At 40.1% G+C, this 24,218-nt stretch overlaps 2 protein-coding genes and 1 long non-coding RNA gene across 3 annotated transcripts; all 3 read left to right on the plus strand.

The window, feature by feature from the left end:
• The first annotated feature begins 4,926 nt into the window (after nucleotides 1-4,926).
• On the plus strand, nucleotides 4,927-8,434 carry gpr20 (G protein-coupled receptor 20). Its single transcript, XM_088307451.1, has 6 exons — nucleotides 4,927-5,145; nucleotides 5,217-5,483; nucleotides 6,535-6,779; nucleotides 7,211-7,295; nucleotides 7,374-7,499; nucleotides 7,847-8,434. The coding sequence occupies exons 1-6, from the start codon at nucleotides 4,933-4,935 to the stop codon at nucleotides 8,030-8,032; spliced, it is 1,122 nt and encodes a 373-aa protein (XP_088163577.1). The 5' UTR covers nucleotides 4,927-4,932; the 3' UTR covers nucleotides 8,033-8,434.
• A 743-nt stretch (nucleotides 8,435-9,177) lies between these two features.
• Nucleotides 9,178-22,594, plus strand: LOC148329045 (polyamine-transporter SLC45A4-like). The gene is made up of 14 exons (XM_088306658.1): nucleotides 9,178-9,307; nucleotides 10,681-10,985; nucleotides 11,469-11,734; nucleotides 15,596-15,784; nucleotides 15,868-16,047; nucleotides 16,950-17,608; nucleotides 17,730-17,882; nucleotides 17,971-18,219; nucleotides 18,310-18,429; nucleotides 18,975-19,074; nucleotides 19,213-19,293; nucleotides 19,387-19,517; nucleotides 19,820-19,888; nucleotides 20,250-22,594. The coding sequence occupies exons 3-14, from the start codon at nucleotides 11,518-11,520 to the stop codon at nucleotides 20,544-20,546; spliced, it is 2,445 nt and encodes an 814-aa protein (XP_088162784.1). The 5' UTR covers nucleotides 9,178-9,307; nucleotides 10,681-10,985; nucleotides 11,469-11,517; the 3' UTR covers nucleotides 20,547-22,594.
• A 10-nt stretch (nucleotides 22,595-22,604) lies between these two features.
• LOC148329046 (uncharacterized) lies at nucleotides 22,605-23,659 on the plus strand. Its single transcript, XR_015845590.1, has 3 exons — nucleotides 22,605-23,048; nucleotides 23,125-23,313; nucleotides 23,557-23,659. It is a non-coding gene; the product is annotated as an uncharacterized LOC148329046 (long non-coding RNA).
• Nucleotides 23,660-24,218: the final 559 nt, after the last annotated feature.

Below are 24,218 nucleotides of genomic sequence, written 5' to 3' on the forward strand. Positions count from 1 at the left end.
TTACTCTCTCGTGTCCTTGGTATGTTTAAGTATCTTCAGGTGACTTTTTTTTTTCGCCAGTGTCCTTGTGCAATTTGTCTTCACTTTAATTTAGTAGAAAATGGTACTTAGGAAATGAACTTTTTTTTTTTTATTACTGCACACCTCAAACGATAAACATGCTGCACCAACACACTGTGTTTTTTCCGGCAAATCCAGTTTGTAATTCCGTGTATAGGTACAGACTCGTAAACCTCTGAAGAAACTTTTTTTTTTTTTTCATTTTCAGCCCCATGTTCTTTGCTGTGGCGCATTTGTGGGAAAAGGGACTAATGTCAAATGTTAATGCTGACAGCGTTTGAAGTGCCTTCGTCAACGTCATAGTGTACTTTTCATTGGGCTTTGTCAAAATGTTACTGTGAAATTAGCGCAGAAAAAAATGTATGCGGGTGAAATTGTATTGTGTTACAGTTTGTATTTTTTGTTTATATTTTAATCATGTTTTTACAAAAATCCTGGTGTGCTGTCAAGTGTTTTGAAAGAGAGAAGTCTCGTAAGACGTAAAGCGAGTTTGTATGTGTTCTCATCACCATGACACGGGGACAAGTCTGTGAGTCTGCTTTTCTTCACTGTGACGTTGAATTAAATAGAAGGCCTTCAGCAATCGCAGCGTCTGGAATTTTTTTTTTTTTTTTTAAACAGGTAAAACGATGTTCTGTGCAAATTATTTCTCCAAAGAATGTCAACATGCTGCGAAAGGAGACAAGTGAAGGACAGACACATCCATATATCGGCCTCTCATCCCTGACAAATATATCACGTCATGCATCATGAGAACAGAGGGAGCGACGCAAAAGGTGCGGAAACTTTGCCGTCTGTCGTTCATCATCTGCTTATTCCTGACAGTCTTTCAGTTCTCCTTGCTTGACTCAAACTCGGGAACGTCATTGTTGACCCTCACACAGAAACGCATCACAGTCTGATCCACCTGTCATTTCCGTGTTAATCCATTCAAATTCGGATAAACCCCTCGCTCACTCTTTGACATTCACTTTCTTTGGTTCACTTTTTTGGGACACGTCGCCCTTCACTTCTTTTCTGTCTCCCGTGTCCTGCGTCTTTTCTTTGTGTCGTTTCTCAGTAACAGGTTGATCCATGGCCCCATGTCCAGACATCCGTTATTCCGGATGTTTCCGAGGAACGTTGCCAAGCTGTGAGTGATGATGATCCTCTCGACAGGAAACCAGCAGACACAAACCTGTCTCAGTCTGTCACATGGGCTGTAGCCGAGGTTTAAAATGACTTTGGATGTTATGTATTTGGAAATCAATGTATGTTTGTAATTTGGGGTGAACTGCCTACATTTTATACAATGCAATACAGCAAGAAGCCGTGTAGGCCCTGGAATGGTCACCATCCAATCACAGGGCACATGTCGACAGGCAAACTGTCACACTCAACATTCACACCTATGGCAAATAGTCTTCAATTAATCAGGCTTGCCTGTTTATGGAATGTGGGGAAGCTAAGATGAGAAAATGTACACCACACACAGGCAGAGGCACAGCCAGAAATCTTTAAGTAGGGTGACCAGGTGACAAAACCTTTCACTGAGGAGTGGCAAGAAGCACTCATGCTCATTTAGCCCCTCTGTAGATGAGAAGTTATTGTTTATCATACCATCCACAGTCAGGATTTCAAGAAATAATATGGACACTTACATTGAATCTTAGCCAACACACACATAAAAAAGGGTGAAGTCAAAATGAAAAGCAACATTTTTTTTTTATTTTATTCGTTTCATTGGTGCTTTTTTTTTCTTTTTCTTTCCCAAAAATTCTACTTCTACCTCACATGCTAATTTCTTTGCTAACAGCCAATCAGAGTAAGGACGTCACCGGCTAACACCTTTTTGCATAAAGAAATTGATGGTGCAGTCATTTAAGTCTAATCTAAAAAGCGCAATGACACAAATATCTCTTAATTCTTGCAATTCTAAACCTAATTTTTGTTTGTTGTTTCTTTAACTAAGGTTTTTTCCTGCTTGGATTGGAAATGTGATGGGCAATATATATTCTATGAAATATATACAGTACGTGCATCAAAATGTTCCCCTAATTGTGGGTTGGCCCTGTTCTCAGGAATGTGCAGCCCAAATTTGAACCCTCAACCTTAGAACTATGAGGCAAAAGTATTAACCCTTAAGCCACCATTTGCCCATTTGTGTACATGACTTGTGATATTAGCGTACAGTTCACATGGGCATGCATGTCTGATCAAACTGTAAACAGATCCTCAGACTTCCTGTCTGAGCCCCAAACAGAGGGGATATTTAGAGTGAATGGGAGAGAGGGAGGGAGGGATGTTGGAATACACTGAAGGGGGAGATGGGACCTTAAGAGGGATGTTAATAGGTGGAGAAAGACAGATGAGACACTAAAAGGGAGGATGGGACACAATAGAAAGCTTTAGTGAATTCACTGTGGAAACAATGCACGGAGCAGGAACGAAGATCCTGGGACACAAGATGATGATGATGACATTTCAGAACTTGCGGAGGTCAAGGTGAGCAGAGACAATGAATGTAAAGCCCTGCTTGGAAAACATCAGCGCATCAAGGATTTGAACCCACCTCGGGGACTGTGTGAGTCTCCAGCTGGGCTAATTGTGTTTTCTCTCAAGGTACGTTTATAGAAGATGCTCTATTCTTGTGTCATAGCTTTACAGCAAATCTGTGGAGGAAAATATTCTTGCACTGAGCATAAGCTATTATCCACTGTTACGTTCACTGCTTTTAAAATGAAAGTAAAATCCTCTCTGAGATATAAAGTTTATTTGTGATTGTGTTTGTGCATAAATTGATGCGGTTGAGGCAGATCTACGGGGTTGTATTCCCATTCGCTCATTTTGTTTCCTCAACAAGTGGACTTTTCCTGCAACCAGAACAGTTATGACGCTTAAATCAAAGTTACTGCCCAAACAAAATGTGTCGATTGCCTTCAGGGGCTCGGTGAGATGCAATAAGATGATGCTGGACAGCGTGAGATCTTTGTTCCATCACTCCCTTGCTAGAGTCGTCAAAGGCTCACACACACATCCACTCACAACCTTATAGAGACTCCCACGCTGCTGGAATTTGTTTGTGATGTGCCTCGAAGCCCTCCGGACTCTTCTCCGTGTCTCTTTGCAGCCATTGCATCAACACTGTTTTTGATGTATTATATACAGCAACATGCTGACAGTATGCATTGATGTATTGCTTGAAAATATGTGTTAAATAAATGTAGAGTCCATTAGGGGGCCGCACAAGTATGTTTCCGAAAGAAATGGGAATACATACTCAGTGGGGGGGTTTAATGCTTAAACTGGCGATGTTTATACTGTATTTACATGATTTATCCTGGGAAATAATAGCTGCAATTCAACTTATTACAATATTTTCTGTGACTCTGGTTGACTGCCATTGACGGCTAAACACGTCAAAGATCCATTTTTTTTTTTTCCTGGCTGGTAGTGAATGAGTTAAGGTGTTTGTATTTAAAGCTAATTTTGCCTAGTTAATGTAAATGTAATTTTTTTTTAAATACATTTATTTGTCCCAGTCACCAACTGTGGTCATCTTAACACAAACACATCTTAACACAATTGAAATTTTTTGCAATGTTTTATATAACATTCCAACGCTGTCCTTCAGTGGTGGCCTCCCAAAAATCATACGAAAAAAAAAGCTATAAAAAACGTTTACTCCTTTGGAAAACTTTGTAGATCTTAACAAATATCAGTGCTTAAATGGCAGCAAAAACGGGGCCCTGTCGCTGATGACTTGTTTGTGCTGCGCAATAGGTAAAGGTCACTATGATGTAATACTTATCATTGTTATTGCTCTCTTAACATCGTTTCTCTTATTTTTTTTTTACAGTTAAGAAGTACAGCCTAGTAAAGATTGCTTTCTTTCCTTTGTCTCAAAGACAACTCACATTATTCATATGTCACTCACACAGTGCAGCATGTGATTGTCATTAAGTCTGAATAAAATCCATCAGCTGGCACCTTAGTTTACGTGAATGATATGCTCGGAGAGCTAAACACAGGATGCGTATGCGTTGCCTAATCCTTTTCGTTTCGTGGAAGTATCTAGATTTCCATCCATCCGTCTCGAACCATTTTTCCCTCAAAGAAATAAATAATAAAGAAGAATAAATACTGTACTTCTACATAATTGCCTTTACAAAAATCTGTTGAAATTTATATTATATATTTTCTATTCATTTTTCCTAGATTTTGAAATAGAGTATTATTTTAGAAATAAATGTAAGCATCTAGCTAACAATAAATTGCTGGCATTTAATAATAATAATAATAATAATAATAAAAGGAACACAATCCATTTACCAACAATCATTTGTCTTTTGCTGTTGAAGAGATGCGCTCATATCTAAATGTTTTTCTTGTTTAGAACAACTACAAATGAATAATCTATATTTATATTCCCTTTGCGCTGTGGCAATAAATAACATTATAAATAGATAGCACAAACAAACTGAAGATGGGCTTCATTTTATTTTGTTATTGCAGCCATGCCAACAGAAACAGCCACACTGAAGTTGAGAGCTGAGATTTTTTAAGTGCCCTCATTTCTTTCTTTATTTATTTTTTAATCCATTCATAGTTTTTTTTGCAATTTTAGTTTTACTTGTGTTGTTAGTTTCCGTTAACTGTAATAATTTTAGTCATTAGTCTGTCTCAAGGCACACTTAAAGACAGACAACATTCACTCACATATACAGCAAAAATATATTCAGTCACGTTTTGAAATCTGATCCTAGATAAGTGAGCAAAATGAATGCAGTTTTCACGCTGTCTGTTCTTTAATCCATGTGATTTGCACTATGCTCTTGCCATCATCGCTCAGGTGTTCACCACCATCAGCAACCTTAATCATCATCACCATCCATGTCCGTCATGATCACCGTGAGTGCAAACACCACAGCATCATGGACTCTCACCAACACTTCGCTTGTCAGCCACGCGGATGTGTCCAGTGTCAGCAACACGAGTGGCATGGAAGCATACCTTCAAAAATTAGCTCATTTGGACGAGGGACTCTTCAAGGACTTCTATGGACTTTGGATTGCGCTCATGCTCATAAACTCCTTCATTTTCCTGGTACGTATATCTTTCCTTTTGAATGGAATGTTTGCTCACTCTGATGTTGACTCGCCCGCCTCCTATTTCAGGTGGGCATGGTGCTCAACACGTTGGCTCTTTATGTGTTCTGTTACCGCACCAAGCAAAAGAGCTCCTCAGTCATCTACACCATCAATCTGGCTGTGACTGACCTGCTGGTCAATCTCTCTCTGCCGACACGCATCCTGCTTTACTACAGTGGAGGAGCTTGCCTCATCTGCTCCTACTTACACGTCTTCAGCTACTTTGTCAACATGTATTGCAGCATCCTTTTCCTCACCTGCATATGTGTGGACCGCTACCTCGCCATAGTGCAGGTGAGTCTGGCAGCATTCCAAAAGTTGGGGCCTTGTAAAGTAATTACATTTATTGTAAAAAAAAAAAAAAAAAAAAAGTCTTTATTGCTCCTTCTGATTTTTTTTCTTTTCAGCAATTAATGTCCATGTAAGACTTCCACTTTATATCATAAGTCAAACAACTGGTCAGAGTGATCAAACATTCTCTTTTGTAAACAACCAAAAATACAATAGTACAGTTTATAATTACTAATATTTAAAAAAATCCTGTTCAGTATTTTTTTACATTACATGTACAGTACATTTTTCACATTTTAAATACAATTCAGCAGTATTTAACTTTTAAGTACAATACAATACATTGGCATTTAAGCTCAAATTATTTGTTTTAAACATTCATTTCAGTACAATTTTTATTTCACTTTAATTTGCAATACATTATATTTGAATCATTTGGGTACTTAAATTTTTCTTTTTCTATTTATAGAAGTTCATTGACCGGACACATTACAGCATCTTACAATAACACTGCTCAACAATTTTTTTTAATCCGATATGAAGTAAACTCTTCTAGATGATTTTGTTTTTGCACTGATGGTAAATCAACCCTCGTTTTTTCTCTGGCACATCAGTTTTTAATAATAGTAATAACATGTAATGTTTCGTAATATTTCAGAATTAAGGGTTAGGTTAAGTCAAATATGTATTGCGCAAGCTTTTATAGATCAAATTAAAAAACAAAAAAAATGAAAATATCTCAAAAACCGGATGTGCTAGCAAAAAAAGGAATATTTTTAAATGGGCCTAATATTTGCTGTTGACTAGTGTAATAAATATATTGTTTAGGAACAAAAAACTCTGCCTTGTTTTTTGTTATTTTTTTTATTATGCTACTGTATTTTATCTTAGACCAAGTTGATGATACAGACTAAATATTTTGTGAGGCGATACTTGGTGTAAATTGTTTTAGAATGACTGACTTAGAGGCCTCAAAAATTCAAGCATCTCATGATACGTTTGGTGTTATAAGGTTGCTTGCTCAATAAAAACTGTAATTTTCATGTCCTTACAGGTCGAAGCATCCCGTCGGTGGCGCAACACCAGCGTTGCCAAAGGTGTGTGTGCCTCCGTATGGCTGTTCGCCATTGTGGTCACCTACTCCTTCCTGTCCATGGCCTTCCAACATACAGGCTGCTGCCTCTCCAAGCTCCTCTTCCTCACCCTCACCGAGTTTTTTCTACCCCTTGTTGTCATTGTTGTGTTCACCCTTCGGGTTGTATGGGCGCTTGCCGATCATCGCCTGATGCAGCAAAGCAGGTACAACATACTGATGTGACTCTAAATTAATGGTTATTTTCTTCTTTTTCATTTCTCCAAATTAAAAAAATAAAATAAAAGTTATCTACAATATAGGCTAGCAAATTTGAAAAACAATACTGTAATATACATGCCAGGCCAGGAGATGGCGATGCCACTTCTTAAGAAGACACTGCATTTTTAATAAAATTTAAAAAATAATAATCTCTGAGGCAAGTAGAATATTGTCAACATTATGCTTGTAAAAAAATGTATAAAGGGGATTTAGACTCCTATTTCCCAACACATTTGTGTTCATGCAACCGGCTGACCAGGCAAAGCTTATTATGTAATAAAATATTCCAATCCATGTTACATCCGAAGCAAATAACTGAACAACAAAGTGGGAGGAAATGTGCAAGAGTAAATTGTGTTCTATTTTATCCATGCAGGAAGAGACGGAGGAGGGCCGTCCAGCTGCTGACCACAGTGCTGATCATTTTCACTGTCTGCTTCACACCATTCCACGTACGGCAGGTGAGTGAGAGGAGCTGGCATTCTCATAACAATTGCAACTGTCATGCAACAATATTGCATTGTGTAACCGCCTCGTAGGTGGTGGTGTATTTCTACCCCGATATGCCTCATCATGCGATCATCTACCATTTGACCGTTACACTCAGCAGTCTGAATAGCTGCATGGATCCGGTGGTCTACTGCTTTGTGACTAACAACTTTCAGGTAGGTTTGCTGCTTGTCGTACAATTATGTGCAATGGAATTCCTAAAGTTGAAAAATATTAACATTTTGGAAACTAAATAGTACAGTAGATTTAAAAAGTCTTCACCACTATTAAAATTAGATCTAGATATAATATTAAAAAAAAAAGAGAAATTGAATAATTCTTTAATGTCTATAGAGGTGGAAAATTGTCAGGAGACAGACAATTCAAATAATGACATCCATAATACCTGTAATAGACACGTGCACAGAAAAACTGATTTGGGATTGCCAAGAAGCTGAACAGGTCAAACAAAAAAATGTTATTTAGTCATTCAGTCATAACAGACTGTCACCTTCCTGCACAGGCATCCATGAGGAATATTTTCCGGCGTGCAGAGGCCGAGCTAAGCAGCGGTGATATCATCAGCATGCAGCACAGCTCAAAGGCCTCAGGAGGGGAGGCCGCCACCGCCGTCCCTAATAATGTGATCATGATGAGCACGATTCCCCCATCACCACAGAAAGGAACTCAGAGGATTGAGAAATTGTAAATCACTTGAGGAATTTAAAGCATCAACAGTGGGATGACTACATATTGGACATCAATGAACAGTATTGATGCAACAAATAAAATTCATCACGGGGATGATGAAGACTCACTTCAGTGGTGACATTTTGCAGTGCAGAAGGAAGCAACGAGGTGAAGACTTGAATGGTCAATGATGCCATTAGCAACGTTTCTTAATAGAAGGGTTGAAGAAGGATGAAAATCAGCAATTAACGGTCCATACTTGTCCCTGATGGGAGGAATATGTCAATATTTTTATGACTTGGATTACCTCAGAGGAGTTAAAGACACCGTCAAGGAACGATGACCCCTTTTGTACAGCAGAGGGCAGCATTGCTGGGAGAACAATTCTGAAACGCTTATAACGTATTGTACAGTGCGCAACTCTTTAATAAACCACCTGTCATAAACGCCACAAGAGTCAGTTTATGCAGCATCATAAAATACTTTACTACGGACGTTTTTCTTTCTTTGTCTTTTTTTCCAACCAAAATTTAACCTCATACCCAAATCTGACTGACTGGGCTTTTATGAGAAGTCAAAAATTAATTGAGTAAACATTCAGCATTACCTAAACCTAATTTATGTAAATTTTAAAAACGTTTTAATTATAGACAATCAACTTGACAATTAAATAACAAATCCTTTGTCAATATAACAACACATGAAAACAGACAAAAGATAATGTCAATCATAGTAACATGAAAGGAAATAAATACATAGACACATTATTGACAGACTTAAAAAAAACCACATTTGTTGTCTACAAAGACTCAATGTAACAACATGAATAATAAGTACCTTAAATGGAGGAAAAGTGGAAAAAATGGCTTTGTGAATATTAAATTTTTTAATAGAATATATGAATTGTATATACAAGTGATATTTTTACCCTTTATATTATGACCAGTCTTCTAGCAACTTTATTGAGCAGAGGCAAATTGCACATATACAGGCATGAATTTCTTTTCGGTAGATTTGATTCGTGATACGTTTCATTTTTTTCGTCACCTTCCGGATATGATACGTATGATGACGTACCTCGCCCGCTATCCTGGCCACGCCTCTCTTTGTTACTGTGGAAACCGGTGAGGTTGAGGGGGGTGTACTGTAGTCGCAAGTGGAGCGTTAAAGCGTACTCATTTAGCTGGCAAAGGTTAGCACAAGGCTAGCGGAGCCCAAACAGAGCTTCGCTGTCCGCGGTATCGAAGAGGCTTCGCTACGAAGAAGTGGCGTTTTTATGGACTAACATCCTTAGGTATGTTTCTGCGTCTTTATCATTTCTTTACAACTGTGGCCTTGCTTAAATTACCGTTTTACGACAGGTTAGCGCTTCAAGTTTAACGCTAGCCCACAAGTCAAATCGTACCCGGTGCAGCTGGACTTGACACATGACTTGAGTGCTTTTAGCTCTACCTGCCGACCTTCTGCTTGCGTTAAATGCACGCGTAAAATTTAAGAGGAGCATGTGGTGACATCAACAGGTAAAGACCGTTTCGAGCGACTGGCTCAGCAATCTCCCCTAATACCATTCATTCCAAGGTAGGAAACATTTATTTCCACGCTGCCCACCGGAAAATAAAAGATGCTGTCTGCGTGTACATTGCTCTTAATTAACACTTGATGCAACGGTGTTAAAGATTAATTGCTGCATCCGTTGGGATGTTGACGTAGCCAAGCCTTTTAGTTTATCTAATGGCAGATCACCAATAAATCGCCTATGGCGTTTTGCTAAAGAGTTCATCATCAAAGTCATGTCTTAACCAGAGTTGGTGTCATAGCTTTTGGCGTACAATCGGACTGCTATGATCCCTTCTCATGGGGGTGAGATTATAATCTGATAACCATTGAGAAATATTTGCCTCAAAAGGTAGGCAAGAAAAAAAAGAATGATGGCAGAGGTAGTATGAGAAGTCTGCTGAACAATGATATTAAATTTATATACAGCGCACAAAGTGAGGCAAGTAGTCTGTGCTCTCTAACAGTTTTGTAGGCAATTACTTGTTTAGTTTGAGTTATTCACTCATGTAGATGGCACGCTGTCAGTTAGCCCCATTACAAAGCCACAAAACTGCCCAACAAATCATGCAAGCGACCATCTGTGTCGCTGAAAGTTGCATTCATTTAGCCTTAGTTCCTAGGCCGTTTCAACATATTTCAAAAATTTAATGTCATTACATATTTCACACCCTTCTGAAAAATTTACACCATGCATGACAAATGTGGCTTTGTCAGAAGATTTGCGCATCATCATATTGCTTGTCATCACCCCAATGTTCAAAGCTCCTAAGGGGCATATTTGCGTGATTATTTTGGGATGCCTATATTATTACACAGACGTTGAATGAATTGATTTCTTTCTTAGGCTTATTAACTGCATCATTGAGTAGTCACACACGAGAGTGTCATTTCTAGTTGTGATCTAAACATGAGATACTAAAGAGTATCACTGCTTCATATTTGCTCAATGGTTGATTGTTTCTAACCACATAAGTTTGATATGCAATCGAGTCTTTAATGGCTCACGTGTCAGTGTGGGTGCAGAAAAATGCAATGTTCTTTATGGGGGAGATGATCCCAAATGAATACAGGTGGTCTGTGCAATACTGAATTCACCCTGTTTCTCTGCAGGTTGCTGTATTAATCTAGGAACGCGCGCACGTTTTGGCTCCAAGCAGCTTTTGCTGCTGACGGACAGACTCTGCTGACACGGGCACTCAAATCTTCAGAATCCAAAAGCTTCCACTACCACATGCTGCTGCTGTAACCACAGTTACAAAGTAACTACAAACGTCCACCCAGCACAGCCCAACCAGTTTTGAATCATACTAAGAAACGGTGCTGCTTCCCTGCGGAGCTACGAGATCCTTTTCACATTTTAAACTTGTAGAAAACAGGATGGACGGGATAGAATTTTCATCCTCAAACATATTCAGGTAAGTGGTGTACTTAATGCAAGGAAACAAAATGTCTTTACTGCTGCTTTCACAAACAGGGTCACAAAGTGCTTTATGAGACGTATCAAATAATAAATGCAAAACGCAACAGTGGGAATAATAAAGCAAACAAATGATTGAAAGGCCATGTTAAAAGCCAAGTCATTTTATTATTTATGTTTCCACCAACTCTGGAAACCCCAGAAAAGGCTTTCAATCAGTTGATTGATAGTGTTAGACATAGCAACAGGAAGAAAAGTAGAAAGATGTGTTAATTCAGTGACGTACAGAGGGGCCTCACTGCAGAGGTCTCTGTAGGTGCTTGTGAGTATTTTAAAACGGATGCTGTATGAAGTGGGGATACAGTTAACAGAGGACAGGAGTGATGTGAATATTTGGAGGGATCCAAGCAAAAGACGAAACTCTCGCTCTGCTTTTGAAAAGTGAAAATGAACTTGCGGCTGTTCATTCTATCTCTTCCAGAGCTATAGCCACAGTTTAACCGGTCAAACAAGCACACAGCAAAGCATCGATGGGAGAACTGGCAGCCTCATCGAACCTTGATGAGAAGAGGAGGCCAATGGAAGACAGTGAAAGTGAGACCGAGGATGCAGAGGAAGCATCGGGCCAAAGCAGAGGCACGCCGATCCCCCTGCACCGCTGGGTAATGCACGGAGCAGTGATGTTTGGACGAGAATTTTGCTATGCAATGGAAACTGCCCTGGTCACACCCGTGTTGCTCCAGATAGGTGAGAAGATATTCAACAATAATAATCCCTTATTTAAATAGAGTACTGTATTTGCTAATCTTGTTGAATGAGTTATGTTTGAGCATACCTAGGGGGTAATTTAGAGTGTCCAACCAACCTTCCATGCATGTTTTTGGAATGTGGGAGGAAACTGGAGTACTGGGAGGAAAACCACGGGGGCACGGGGAGAACATGCAAACTCCACACAGGAAGGCCGGTGCCTTAATCTAACCCACAACCTCTGCACTGTTAGACAATTGTGCCAACCAGTTGTCCACCGTGTCGCCCTAGGCAAAACCAGTGATGAATAATCACTGTTCTTTTATTAATTTATTTATATTTTTAACTTTTTTTTTTTTTTAGGAAAATGGAGAAAATATCCTGGAGGAAAAAGTAAATGGAAAAAAAGTTTTAAAAAATTGGACACACAAAACCCCAAATCCACAAATATGTGTAAAGGCGGGTGCCACACCACGAGGTTGGCATTTTTGATAGAATTCTTCTTTTGGATATCATCAATTTTCATAATGTGGCTGGTCCGTGTCTACACATAACAAGGTTGATGTATATTATCACTATTCTCACTTAAAACTAAAAAATATTTTCCTATAAATTTCCATATATGCCAGTGCTCACTGTTATGCTCTCTCTCTCGCTCTCTGTCTCTCTTTCTGGGTCAAGTTCCTTTCATGGCCGTCAAGACTGCTCTGACGGTATGCAGTGCACTCGAGGAATTATTTAAAAAAAAAAAAAGACCCAGCCGCCACTGCCACGCTCGCCTTCTCTTTTTTCCTTTTGACTTGCGTGCAGGCAGCATGATTTCGGTTCCCACTCAGTGACGATGTCTATGTCTGCCCTGTGACTGGCCGGCAACTAATTCAAGGGTGTCGTGCGCCTTTCGCCCGTAGTCAGCTGGGATAGGCTCCAGCACCCTCCCGCGACCCTGTACAGAATAAGCGGTGTGGATAATGACATGACATTTCCGCACAATAATCACATCACTTTAAGGTGCTTCTCAAATAGTGTGCCGTCCCCCCCCCTTAGGGCGCCGCGAAGCTGAGCGGGGCACGTGTGCCCCTGGGGAACATGCTTTTTTTCCGCCATATGACAATAAAGTGTAATTGCACATCCACTCCAGTAGTTAGCAGTGGCGCTCTCCTTGCTCATTGTGCGCTGCATGTGTTAACTCTACAGTGTTGGTTTGTCTTGCAACAAAAATGCTATTATTTATAGTAGCGAAGAATGGGTGGTGTGGGAGGGGTGCAAATTGTTTTCGGGGTAACAGAAAATAATTGAGCAGCACCGCTTTAGACTCACACTCACCGCTGCTCAGTGCTTAGCGATGAGACACAGACAGGAAGCGATGCTTAGCTAAGTTGGCTGGAGAGGCGTTTACACGCACCGAGCAGTCACAGCACTTCAGTGGAAGACGATTGGCCCCTGTTAAGTAGCGGTGGAGCATATTGTGACAAAGCTTACATTTGTTCAGTGTTAATTCACTTTAAAACCAATTCAAAGCCGTTGTTGTTACCTCTCTCAGCACCGAGCAGCCGCCAGCTCGTCGGCACGTGGGTCACGTTCCCGTGTTCAAGTCTTCAATCTCCGCCAGTTCCGCTTTACAGAAATACATAAAACTGTCATTTACCATTTTCGTAAATTCATAAATGATTGTGCTATAAAAAGTCAGTCCTACGGCATTTTCATCCTGTCAAAAACAAAAACAGTGTTCAGCTGTTATCACAAAATCAGAACTCTCCTTATGAGGTTACGTAAACACTCTTTGCTGTATGTCATTTAACTGCCCGTACTGTATTTACTTTTGATCCTAAGCATGCGAAAGGCTCTGTTTGCACTGCATACCTGGTAACTTAGTAAAAGTCATAAGTTGGCAAGGCCTCACTCTCAATTCCGCAAGCGTAAACCTTTTATTGCATAATTAATTTATTGCAGTAGCTTTTAGACATGCCCAACTCAGAATAACACTTAAAATTCCCGGCAACAGTAACGGGAGAACTGTTTTGGGACCTGGACCGGCATAGCGGATGTTTTGCACCATAGTGTCACGTAACCTGCATGCCCAGCAATAGCTATCAGCAATGTCAATGGCAAACGGAACAAAGGCACTTTTTCCTGGTATGTCAAGAATGTCCAACGCAGCACATTACAGCTTTCACCGTCTTTCTCCGCGTTTGCAATATCGAGAGAAAGATTCGGTTTAAAACCCTATTCAGGGTGTTATGGAGGCATTTACATTTTCTAAGCATCCAGCTTTGCAGTGCTGTTTCCCATCTGTTGAAAATGCAGATGCAGTTTTCGTTTTTGTTGTCTTTTTTCTTGGGCCTATCCTACAGTTGAGTAATTTGCCGTCAAGCCCGTTTGGCTGTATAATTTCCACAATTGTCAACATAACTGGTCAGCAGCATGGATTTCATTGCTAGACTTTGGAGAAAGTTCACGCTTAAGTCATCGGTTGTTATTTTTCAAGATGTGTTGCATCCCAATTTACCATAGTCAATGTCAAAATGATTTATTTTGAGAGCAAAATAGTTAAGAGTCAATCACCAGCACCTCTGCTGGTTGCGGCCAAGATCTGTGCTTCATTTTGTTGCCTTGTTTCTTAAGACGGAATTAATCAGCTATCGATTGACATATTAGGAATATTCATGCGCTTTCCCCGCCATGGGGAACGTCACTCAATTCCGTTTGCGACAACTTCTTCTAACTTCAAACTTCTCTTGATTGTGCCGGTTGATGCCAAATAGTGATCACAATGACTCATTTGCTTTTATTTGTTTTCGATATTTGGCTACCCCTCAACACAAAAATCTGAACGTTAACGAGAGAATTCTGCATTTTTTAATGATTTTTGTATAAGAATTAAAACAATGCAATGTTATAATAATACCTGTCCTCTTTGAATACATTTCGTCACTTTACTGCTTATCTATCCAAAATCTCAGTCCTTGCAGTTTTGGAGTTGGTGTACTTATCCAAAGCAACTTCATCGTGAAGCCCATATCCCGATTGTGATAAACCTCGACGTAAAAATCAAATAAATGGAAAAAAAAAAAAAACAGACCTTAATAAAACATTAATCATATAAATGTCTAAACAGCTTAATGTATGCAAACTGTAGTCGCGAGCAACTTTGCTTTGCCCCCCTTTCATGCTTTGCAACTGTAGCCGCAATGGTGTTGACTTAGGAGGATTGAAGACCTCAGCAGCGGACGCCAGTGTGAGTAACATGTTCTTCCCGTGAGAACCGGCCAGCTGACTGGCTCGGAATCCAATGGAGACGAAAACAAAGCTCCACTTCTCTACAAGGCATGGAAAAATCTTGACTGCTGTTTAGAAGGCGAGCCTAACGTGTGTGTACTTTAATGTAACAAAATGTGTGTACCTCACAAGTTCACATGAAGGTCTCATTGTGGCTGACTGGTTGGTATTTCTGCGCTGTTGAGTTAGCTTTGCTATTGAGAAACAAAGTTGTCGGAAATGTAGGGAGACAAAACAAAAACCCTTACACATCACACATTGTTGGCGCACTTCTAACGTGTCCCACTCAAATGTAAGTCAGTGCATGACAAGTACGTGAATACTGTCATTTAAGAGCATTCGTTCCAAAACGGAAGCACAAAGCTGCCTTATAAAGAAGCAATTCATCGAAATGAATAATTTTACAAACGATCACAACTCTCAACTGTTTCTGCCCTGTGATGGAGACCAAATTTATAAAGTTCTTTTGTCAAAGGGAACTGTTCAGTATCCATGTGACCTCCCCTTGAAACCTTGAATTTATTCAATGAATTGACTCTATTGTGTGTGTGTGTGTGTGTGTTTGTTTGTGTGTGTTTGTCCAAGGCTTGCCGGAGCAATATTACAGCCTAACATGGTTCCTTAGTCCTATACTCGGTCTCATCCTCACACCTGTGATGGGCTCGGCCAGCGATCGCTGTACGCTGCGATGGGGTCGGAGGAGGCCGTTCATACTGGCTTTGTGTGTCGGTGTACTGCTCGGTATGGCATTGTTCTTAAACGGATCATTAATTGGTGAGGTCAAAGTTTATTAGGAGTACATCCCCCCCCCCTGAGGATGACTCCACCAAATGACATTTTATGCAAATATGTTGCAGGCCTTTCCATTGGTGACCGCCCCAGTAGCCAGCCAATGGGAATCGTCCTCACAGTTTTGGGAGTGGTGGTGCTGGATTTTTGTGCTGACGCGTGTGATGGACCCATCAGAGCTTACCTTCTTGATGTTGCGGACACAGAGGAGCAAGATATGGCTTTAAATATCCACGCCTTTTCTGCAGGTAACGATTTCAGCATGACTTGACAGAATATTCTTAGAAATTCTCAACTGGTGGGTGACGACTCGTGCGTTGCTCGTGGACCAGTAATGAGTCATGGGCTGGTTGGCAAAAATTGCAAGGAGTACTCAGTTTTTTTTTTTTTTAAACATTCGAGGAGTTGCAAGTAAATGTAAGCTCTGGGAGCGTCACACAGCAGATCAGTTCTCCTCGCTGATGCTAGAACTTTGGCATGTGGCATTTTGGACCCGCTACAGATTTTTGGGCAGCCTGCTCAGCAACGGCAGGCAGCAGAAAATTGTTTTGACTATATTGTTTTGCTAATGAGGGGAAAAAAACTACAAATTTTGATTCTTCGTTTTTTGTGAGAATTAAAGGATAGATCCTGATCAAGATTTCTTACAGCACTGCTGGGGTTTATTGCAAACCCTACTAGAGCAGTCATATCATTAGAGGCCTTGCCTTTGCGGTGAAGGGAGCCAAATACGATAATTTCCGTGTTATCTGAGTTTTGGAATAAGTTATCGGCTAGACATTCCTTGATCCTTGATTTTTATTTTTTTTTTTTATTTAATTTTTTTTTTTTACATATTTGGTTTCCGGTAAATTGCTGCCCGTTTTTCCGTTCGTGACTGCAGTTCAGCAGCAGTTATAGGAGATTTATAGAGATTTCTAAAAAAAAAAAAAAAAGTGGGTTTAACTTGGCAGAATAAAAACTTGCATGCCAGGCTGGCCACTTTGTATAAATAGTAACTTTACTACTTCTGCCATTGGAAGTAAGTTAATGGCTAGTCCAGTCGTGACAATTTACATTTTTTTTATTTATGGAAAAGGCATATGAAGCATGATTTGGCATCCAGAGAATGATGTCATTTTGTGTATGCGTGTGTGTGTGTTCTCTGCAGGGCTTGGCGGCGCTTTGGGCTACATGCTAGGCGGTCTTGACTGGACTGGCACCGCCCTGGGCCAAGCGTTTAAATCACAGCAGCAAGTGCTCTTCCTTTTTGCAGCCATCATCTTCATTATCTCCGTCATACTTCACATGTTCAGCATCCCAGAGAGACAATTTGTGGCATCGCAGCAGCTGAATATCACCGGAAGAAGGGTTTCAACCAGTCAATCAACTTACCGACTGGTTAGTCACACACCACCAATTCTTGCAGTCATTGAAGAAGAGGACCCACCTTGCCGGGAGAACGGCCGATCACATCCTGAGGTCAAGCAAATGGAGTTTCTGGTTATGGAGCGAATGCGAAGCAAAAGCGATTCAGTCTTGGCCATGCCAGACACAAAAATCAAGCTGGATCCGGACCTTGACCTGCAGGTTCAACTTTTCCTGCCAGAGGTTCACCAGGCGTTACCTGAAATCCAGGAAGGTCTAGAAGATTCTTTTAAACCTTCAAACCTGAGTATTGGGTCAGTAAGTCCTAGTGAACCACCCAGACTTACAGATGGAGTGATAGTTGTGGATTCTGGAGATTCTGCTTTATCAGACCTTAATGGTCAGGTTAACGGTCCTCCTGAAGTTAGTTCTGCGTCCGAAGGATCACATATGAAATCAAAGGTAAAGTATATCTGTCCTATTATGTCATTTATGGTATGCTCAAGTGTGTGTGTGTGTGTGGTGGGGGGCGTTTTGTTTTCAAAGAGCTGCAAGACTGCTTTTGTTCTCCCCTGTCAAGCAGACCAAGCTGGCTAACGGAGTTGGTGTCAATCCTGGCGTGTCCCCCACCGAGCACTGCAATGCAAACAAAAGCCACACCGCCAACAAAGCTGGTACTCGGCTCCTCAGCGCCACAGCTTCTCCGCGGCCACACAAGCATACGTTCTACCGACAAGTAAAACACCATTTTTGAATGTCTTTTTTGTACAATTGTGAATTAAGAAAAATGGCGGGTTCAAATTTGTTTTTTGCTGTTTCTTCAGCCTTCTTTCACGTTCTCGTATTACGGCCGAGTGGGCTCCCAGCGTCACCGACTGCGACGGACAACCACCTCAAGCCCTCCGCCAATCACCACTTCACGCAGTCTGAATGATCTGAGCGACCTGCAGCTGCATGCAGACAGACGGGAGTTTCAGCTGTCTGAAAGCAGCCTGTCATCAGAAGGTTCCAGCAGCGATGGCGGGCCTAGCAGGAACACAACCGTACGACTGCTGTGGCTTTCAATGCTCAAGGTGACCATCATTTGATGTGTTTGCATATACGCATCCTGTTTGTGTGAAATGACAATATTTCCCGGTCTCTTCTGGTTCTTCACTGTGCAGATGCCAAAGCAGCTGTGGAGGTTGTGTGTATGTCACCTGGTCACATGGTTCTCCTACATAGCTCAAGCTGTCTTCTACACAGATTTCATGGGACAAGTCATCTTCCATGGTGACCCAAAGGTACTCACACCCCCACACCTTCCCTTGCTACACCTCAGTTACAGAGTGCAAATGGCTTTAACGTTAGGTACACATGCACGGTATAATTTGGTCTAGTACAAGACTTTCATAAAATTCGAGTTGTACATTTAATATTTGTCTCTAAACTGCTCTGTCTAAATATGTCTGTGCAGAAAGGGCCAGTGTCCTCTGTGGTAGTTGGCAGTAAAAACTCTCCAGTTTCACATCTGTTTTCACATTTAACACTGATCATATTGTTCAGCTTTAACTCGCACTTTCAGAGAAGTTTAGGGGATAGTTTTGTGAAGTGCGCATTCTAAGAGAGGTTTAATATTCACCCCACTTCAGATTATTGTGATTCTCTTCCGTATCAGTTTGTTAGTTTCCTATTAAGTTATGGCAATTAGAGCTGTGAACTGATGGGTTTTTTTTCCTGATAGAATTGTGGCACTCCAATAATCAATATATTAGAAATACTAGTTCTATGAATAAATATAGTTCTGCTATTGTTCAATTCATATGTCTTAATGTTTTTGTTTTTCCAGGCACCAGCCAATTCCACAGAGTTCCAGAATTATAACAGTGGAGTTCAGATGGGGTGTTGGGGGCTTGTGGTCAATGCGGCAACGGCTGCTGTCTGCTCAGGTATAAACGCTTGAGTCCAAATTAGCATTTCAAGACGATTACTGACTCAATTCTCTCCAAAATGACTGCAATGGGTCATACAATTACATTTCTCTCCCACGTGTCTATTCTTTTTTTTTTTTTTTTTTTTCAAACCAGCCATCCTTCAGAAGTACCTGGATAACTTTGACCTGAGCATCAAGGTCATTTACATTATGGGTACTCTGGGTTTTGCAATCGGTGAGAAGACATGACGCAATGAACCGCAGCAATACGCTAGAATCACCTCCATCTATGATTTATCTATTGACTTTTGTGCCTTTCCAACTTTAGGAACCGCAGTGATGGCTATCTTTCCAAATGTCTATGTTGCCATGGTAATGATCAGCAGCATGGGCATCATCTCTATGAGCATGTCCTACTGTCCATATGCCTTACTAGGACAGTATCATGAAATTAAAGAGGTACTTTTGCAATCGGAGAACTGTTGTGAAAATGTATGTACATGGAGGTGCCTTGAGGTACCAGTGACCCATTTTACATGTTTTTTGAGATGCGAGCCAATGATAGCCCGAATGTATTTCCCTTTTTTTTTGGGGGGGGGGGGGGGGGGGGATTTACAAGCTCAAACTTGCCACTGTATAGTGGCAGGTGGCTCAACCCCTTTCATGAATAAAACTTGTATCTCCAGGCACCATTGTATTACTAATCACAAAAATGGAATTTGTATGCAAGTTACATTCTGTGCTGTCTTTACTTTCCTCAGTTCATCCACCACAGTCCAGCCAACACGAGAAGAGGTTTTGGTATTGACTGTGCCATCCTATCGTGCCAAGTGAGTCCATTTACCCATTACAGCTTTGCTTTTTCCTTTGGCTTTTTTTGCAACAATTATTCTAAAATTTAAAAAATTTTCAAGCGGACAAATAACCATTCACACACTCATCAGTTTAAGGTGTGCCACACCTCATGCCCTGAGACAGCTGCGATATGATCCATTTCGTTTATCTGCATATTGGTTTGGATAATGGATCAATGGATTTCCTACTTCAACTATCCATTATAAAAATCATTGAAAATTCATTTAACATAACAACTAGCTCAACCTGCAGTAACACACTTTATGTGTGGTTAACACAGCTAGCTCACAGTTCTAAGTTTCTGGGTCTCAAAACTTGACTCTCAACTCTTTCCAGGTCTATATAAGCCAGATTCTGGTGGCATCAGCGCTGGGAGCGGTCATCAAGGCCGTCGGCAGCGTGCGAGTCATTCCGATGGTGGCCTCTGGCGGCTCCCTCCTCGGCTTCCTTGCCGCCTGTTTCCTCGTTATTTATCCCGACGAGAGCTCGGAGAAAAATTCCAGCGAGCAGGAGTTGGCCTGTTTGTCAGTTGAGCTGGGCCACAATGGAGAAGATGGCGCTGAGAGATTGGCTCTGCAGAAATTGGCCGACAGAGAAGACCTTAAGAAATCTGAGAAGCATCCAGTCGTATAAGCGTAAACAACACACAAGTGTTGTGAGCAGAATTTGTCGAAATGAGGCAGAGATGTATTGGAGAGAAAAGAATAACCACAGGATTATGATCGAGTTGGCTTTGCACAGATATGCCCTCCTTTATGTGAGGAGTGTTCTGCACGTCCCTTTACTACCTCAGCCCAAACAGGCTAAAGTGGATTAGACGGACTGAGCGAGGTTGCAAGAAAGTTTGAAAAGTTTTTTTTTTTTTTTTAAATTTATTTTTTTTTAGGAAACCTCTAACTGAGAAGCACACACAGCACTTTGTGTCTCCTTCCTGAACTGGTGATGCTGCATTATCAAGTAATGCCTTGTAACTGCTTATTTTTGGTAATGAGAGCACTGCTACCTTATGCTTTTACGCCAGTGGCATTTAATTGCATTGTGAAATAATACATTATGCCAGTTGTGTTAAGTTTTCAACTGCAAATCTATTTTTTAAAAAAACACTCAATACAGTTGATTTGCTCGCTCACATCCTCAAGTACTTCCTGGACTGAGCGCCCTATTTTTTTTTTTTGTCACTAAGATGCCATTTTTTTAATCTCCCATTGTGGTTTATGATTATGTTTCTGGTTTAGTATAATAATGCCTTTTAAATTGAAACTAGGTTAATCATCCAGTTTGAAAAAGCATTTAACACCAGGAAATATGCAATGTTATTCAGAGGAGTTATTCCTAGTTGTTTATGCAGTCTGATAAGTTACTGTAAGTGCCTTTTAGTGCAGAAGGTTCAAAGTGGGAAAGCGGTTAGTGATTATTTGGATTGTGCAACAATTTAGTCAGCAAGTCTTTTTCAACTCAGGAAGGATGCTGATTAATATTTAATAAGCAAAGCAGGTTCCTTGCTGTGAGCCACCAAAGGACTTTGGTTTGTTATCCTATTGGTACGAGTGTCACATTGAAGTCTGAAACAGGGTGTGTTTGTGTTTGTGTGTGGAAAAAGTTGAAGTAGGATTTTACGCACATGTCAAGACCTTTAAGATTTCTACCTGTATTTTGTTCTGTTGAAGTTGGATTTTACGTACATGTCAAGACCTTTTAAGATTTCTATTTGTATTTTGTTCCGTTTTGAGTTGAACGTTAATCACCAATGTTTGGCGTGTTTTCTTTTTCTTTTCTTTTTTTTTTTTGCTGCTGTACAGATTTTTATATAAAAGATTCAAACTGTTTCTAAAACAAATATTTTGGAGACAATAAGTCTACATCCACCCACAGTTGCCTGTCATTCATTGACATCTTCCATCTGCACACACATTGAGCCCTTTGTTGTATTGACTTTTTGGAATGGCGCGCTGCACAGGATGATTTCCGAGAGGTCCAGACGGCAATCAGTTTTTATTCACAATGCACATTTCACGTGCAAGGAAAACTAAGTGTGCTTTACAATGGTTAAAACAAAATATAACTCGCATACCCAAACCATATATTGAGCAACAAGGCCATATAAGTATTTATGAGGAGGATTTTAAAATAAATTAACATTTTTACGGGTTAACAGTGCAGTGATTTGAGAAAGGTATATGGTACGATTACTTCGTGCCAGTAAGAACACGACGGTTGCTTTTTGAATTATGGTCAGTGAAAGTTTGTACTCTGCTGGTTGTTTTAGCAATGCCGCCCTCTGCTGTTTAATTAGGGAACAGGTGAGCCAGAAACAGGAGACTGGTTGCTTCCTGAAATCAAACTAAATGTTGATAGCCTCATTTTACTGAAACACAACAAATAATGAATAATTATTTTCATAAAAATATCATATCATAAAAATAATATACAAAATATAATGATTTATTTTAAACGGGGGATTAGTCGTAGCAAATAGCTCAATATATTTAAATCTGAAGAAAATTTGTAATTTCACTGCCCGAGGGAGGATCGTTGCGTACTCTCAAACCTTCGCCATCCCCAGCTCACATGGCGGCTTCTGGGTCATTACGGCAAAAACACAAATTGAGTCCACGCTCATGAATAAAACCACTGAGACAGACACCGGACCAAAGCAGCACTCTGGACTTATTGAAGAAATAAAAAAATAAATAAAAAAAAGAAGCAACTGAATGTGAGGGTTACAAATGGTTTCTATATTCAAATAATATTGAGCCCCTTGTAAATGTAGGTTATCTGTAAAGAATTTAAAATATGAAAATAAAAAAAAAATGTTTAAACCTTCAATTGTAAATGCTATATTTGGTGAAACTGGAAAATAAGCAAGAAAGTCTTCAGATGTTAATCTGACTCAACTAAAAACTACTTAGAATGTAACACACGCATGACACACTAACTTATTTGTGTCTAATTTGCTTTTCACCCCCCTCCTACTTTTTCCTTCTCTTGTAGCTTAGAGCTTGTGTTGCAGCAGACGTGAGGACTTCATTCAGGATCTGAAGTGTGTCACCAATGTCGGACCATCTTCCTTCTCCTCTTCTGGAGGCCTGCGTGGTTGTGGGAGCGTCCAGTGAGAAACTACAGGAGGTCTGCCAGGTACCTTCCACATCTTAAAACAGAAACTAAAGGTTGGACAGACTGATGAAACACTTCTGACAATTTTCCTTGAAAGCTGTGAAGTGTCACGGAAGTCTGACCCATATCATTTTGGAGCCGGAGGTCCTGCGCGTCCTGGCGCCTCCCTTTGTCAGCAGGCGGCAAGCTGAGAATAAAGTGGTGAGGTCACACGGGAGGAAGGATTGCTCCTTGCTGAGAAAGAAGAGGAAGAAATTTCCTGCATCCACAGCATCCAATGAAAAAGGTGTGTGTTCATTTTTCATGTCGGAGCAAAAAACGCATATCACTGGCGTCGAACTTCCGAAATGATCACTTTTAAGAAGACCCTCAAAATGGCACATAAATTGTTTCAGCAATTTTTGAGCAACGTGTTCTTGAACAAGGCGCTAAACTTGTTTCTTCACTTTTTCTGCTATGTATGGTGCATGACTCACAAATTCCAATTAAATTTGTCATAATTTTTCATACTTGTTTCCTATTGCAGCAGCCCAACTCAACGCTGCAGGTGAAGATGCAGCAAACGGGAGAAAAGGCAGTGATGACATCATCGTTCCCAAAGAAATTGACCTCACTGCTTTGCCTCAACTCTGGAACATTAAACACAAAAAAAAAATTGCAACTTTATTTATAGAGCACTTAAAATAAAAACACACACAACTCGAACAAATTGCTGTACATAATAATCAAACGTAAAACAACAATGATAATAACAAATTAATAAACACAGTATTATAAACAATAACTATGATATTATTTCATAATTAAAATATACTTAAAAAAACAAACGCCTACTCAGCGTGATGATTCTTTTTGCGTTATAGTTCCTTTTTATGTTGTTTTGCCTTTTTATTTTAATTAAATTGGTTTTAATTAGTTTTTAGAGAAGGTTTGATAGTTTTTATGAGCTGAGTTTTATGTGGAGTATTTTTTGAGAACAAGATTAAAAAAAATAAATTCCACAATTTATTGTGTAATAAAGTAAAGTAAACTACAACTTTCTCAAGTGACTGACCATCCTTCTTCTGTACGGACATGCGGCAATGACAAAATAATTACATTTCAATTGAACAGAGAAATCTCATGAATGATGTTGACATAGCTGAAAATTAACATTTTTGCTTTAGTTATTATTGTCGTTAGTTTTAAATG

This window comes from Idiotropiscis lumnitzeri, chromosome 10 (genome assembly GCF_059441095.1).
Source record: "Idiotropiscis lumnitzeri isolate Australia: NSW breed Sydney's pygmy pipehorse chromosome 10, RoL_Ilum_1.0, whole genome shotgun sequence".
In the NCBI taxonomy this organism is placed as follows: domain Eukaryota; kingdom Metazoa; phylum Chordata; class Actinopteri; order Syngnathiformes; family Syngnathidae; genus Idiotropiscis; species Idiotropiscis lumnitzeri.

Bases quoted from the DNA above. Each gene is read 5' to 3' on its own strand.
- LOC148329045 (XM_088306658.1), top strand. From the start codon at position 11,518: ATGGGAGAACTGGCAGCCTCATCGAACCTTGATGAGAAGAGGAGGCCA. The intron at 17,883-17,970 runs GTAAAACACCAT...CTGTTTCTTCAG, and splicing joins AGCATACGTTCTACCGACAA to CCTTCTTTCACGTTCTCGTA. The intron at 18,430-18,974 runs GTACTCACACCC...TTGTTTTTCCAG, and splicing joins TCTTCCATGGTGACCCAAAG to GCACCAGCCAATTCCACAGA.
- gpr20 (XM_088307451.1), top strand. From the start codon at position 4,933: ATGTCCGTCATGATCACCGTGAGTGCAAACACCACAGCATCATGGACT. The intron at 6,780-7,210 runs GTACAACATACT...TTATCCATGCAG, and splicing joins CGCCTGATGCAGCAAAGCAG to GAAGAGACGGAGGAGGGCCG. The intron at 7,500-7,846 runs GTAGGTTTGCTG...CTTCCTGCACAG, and splicing joins TTGTGACTAACAACTTTCAG to GCATCCATGAGGAATATTTT.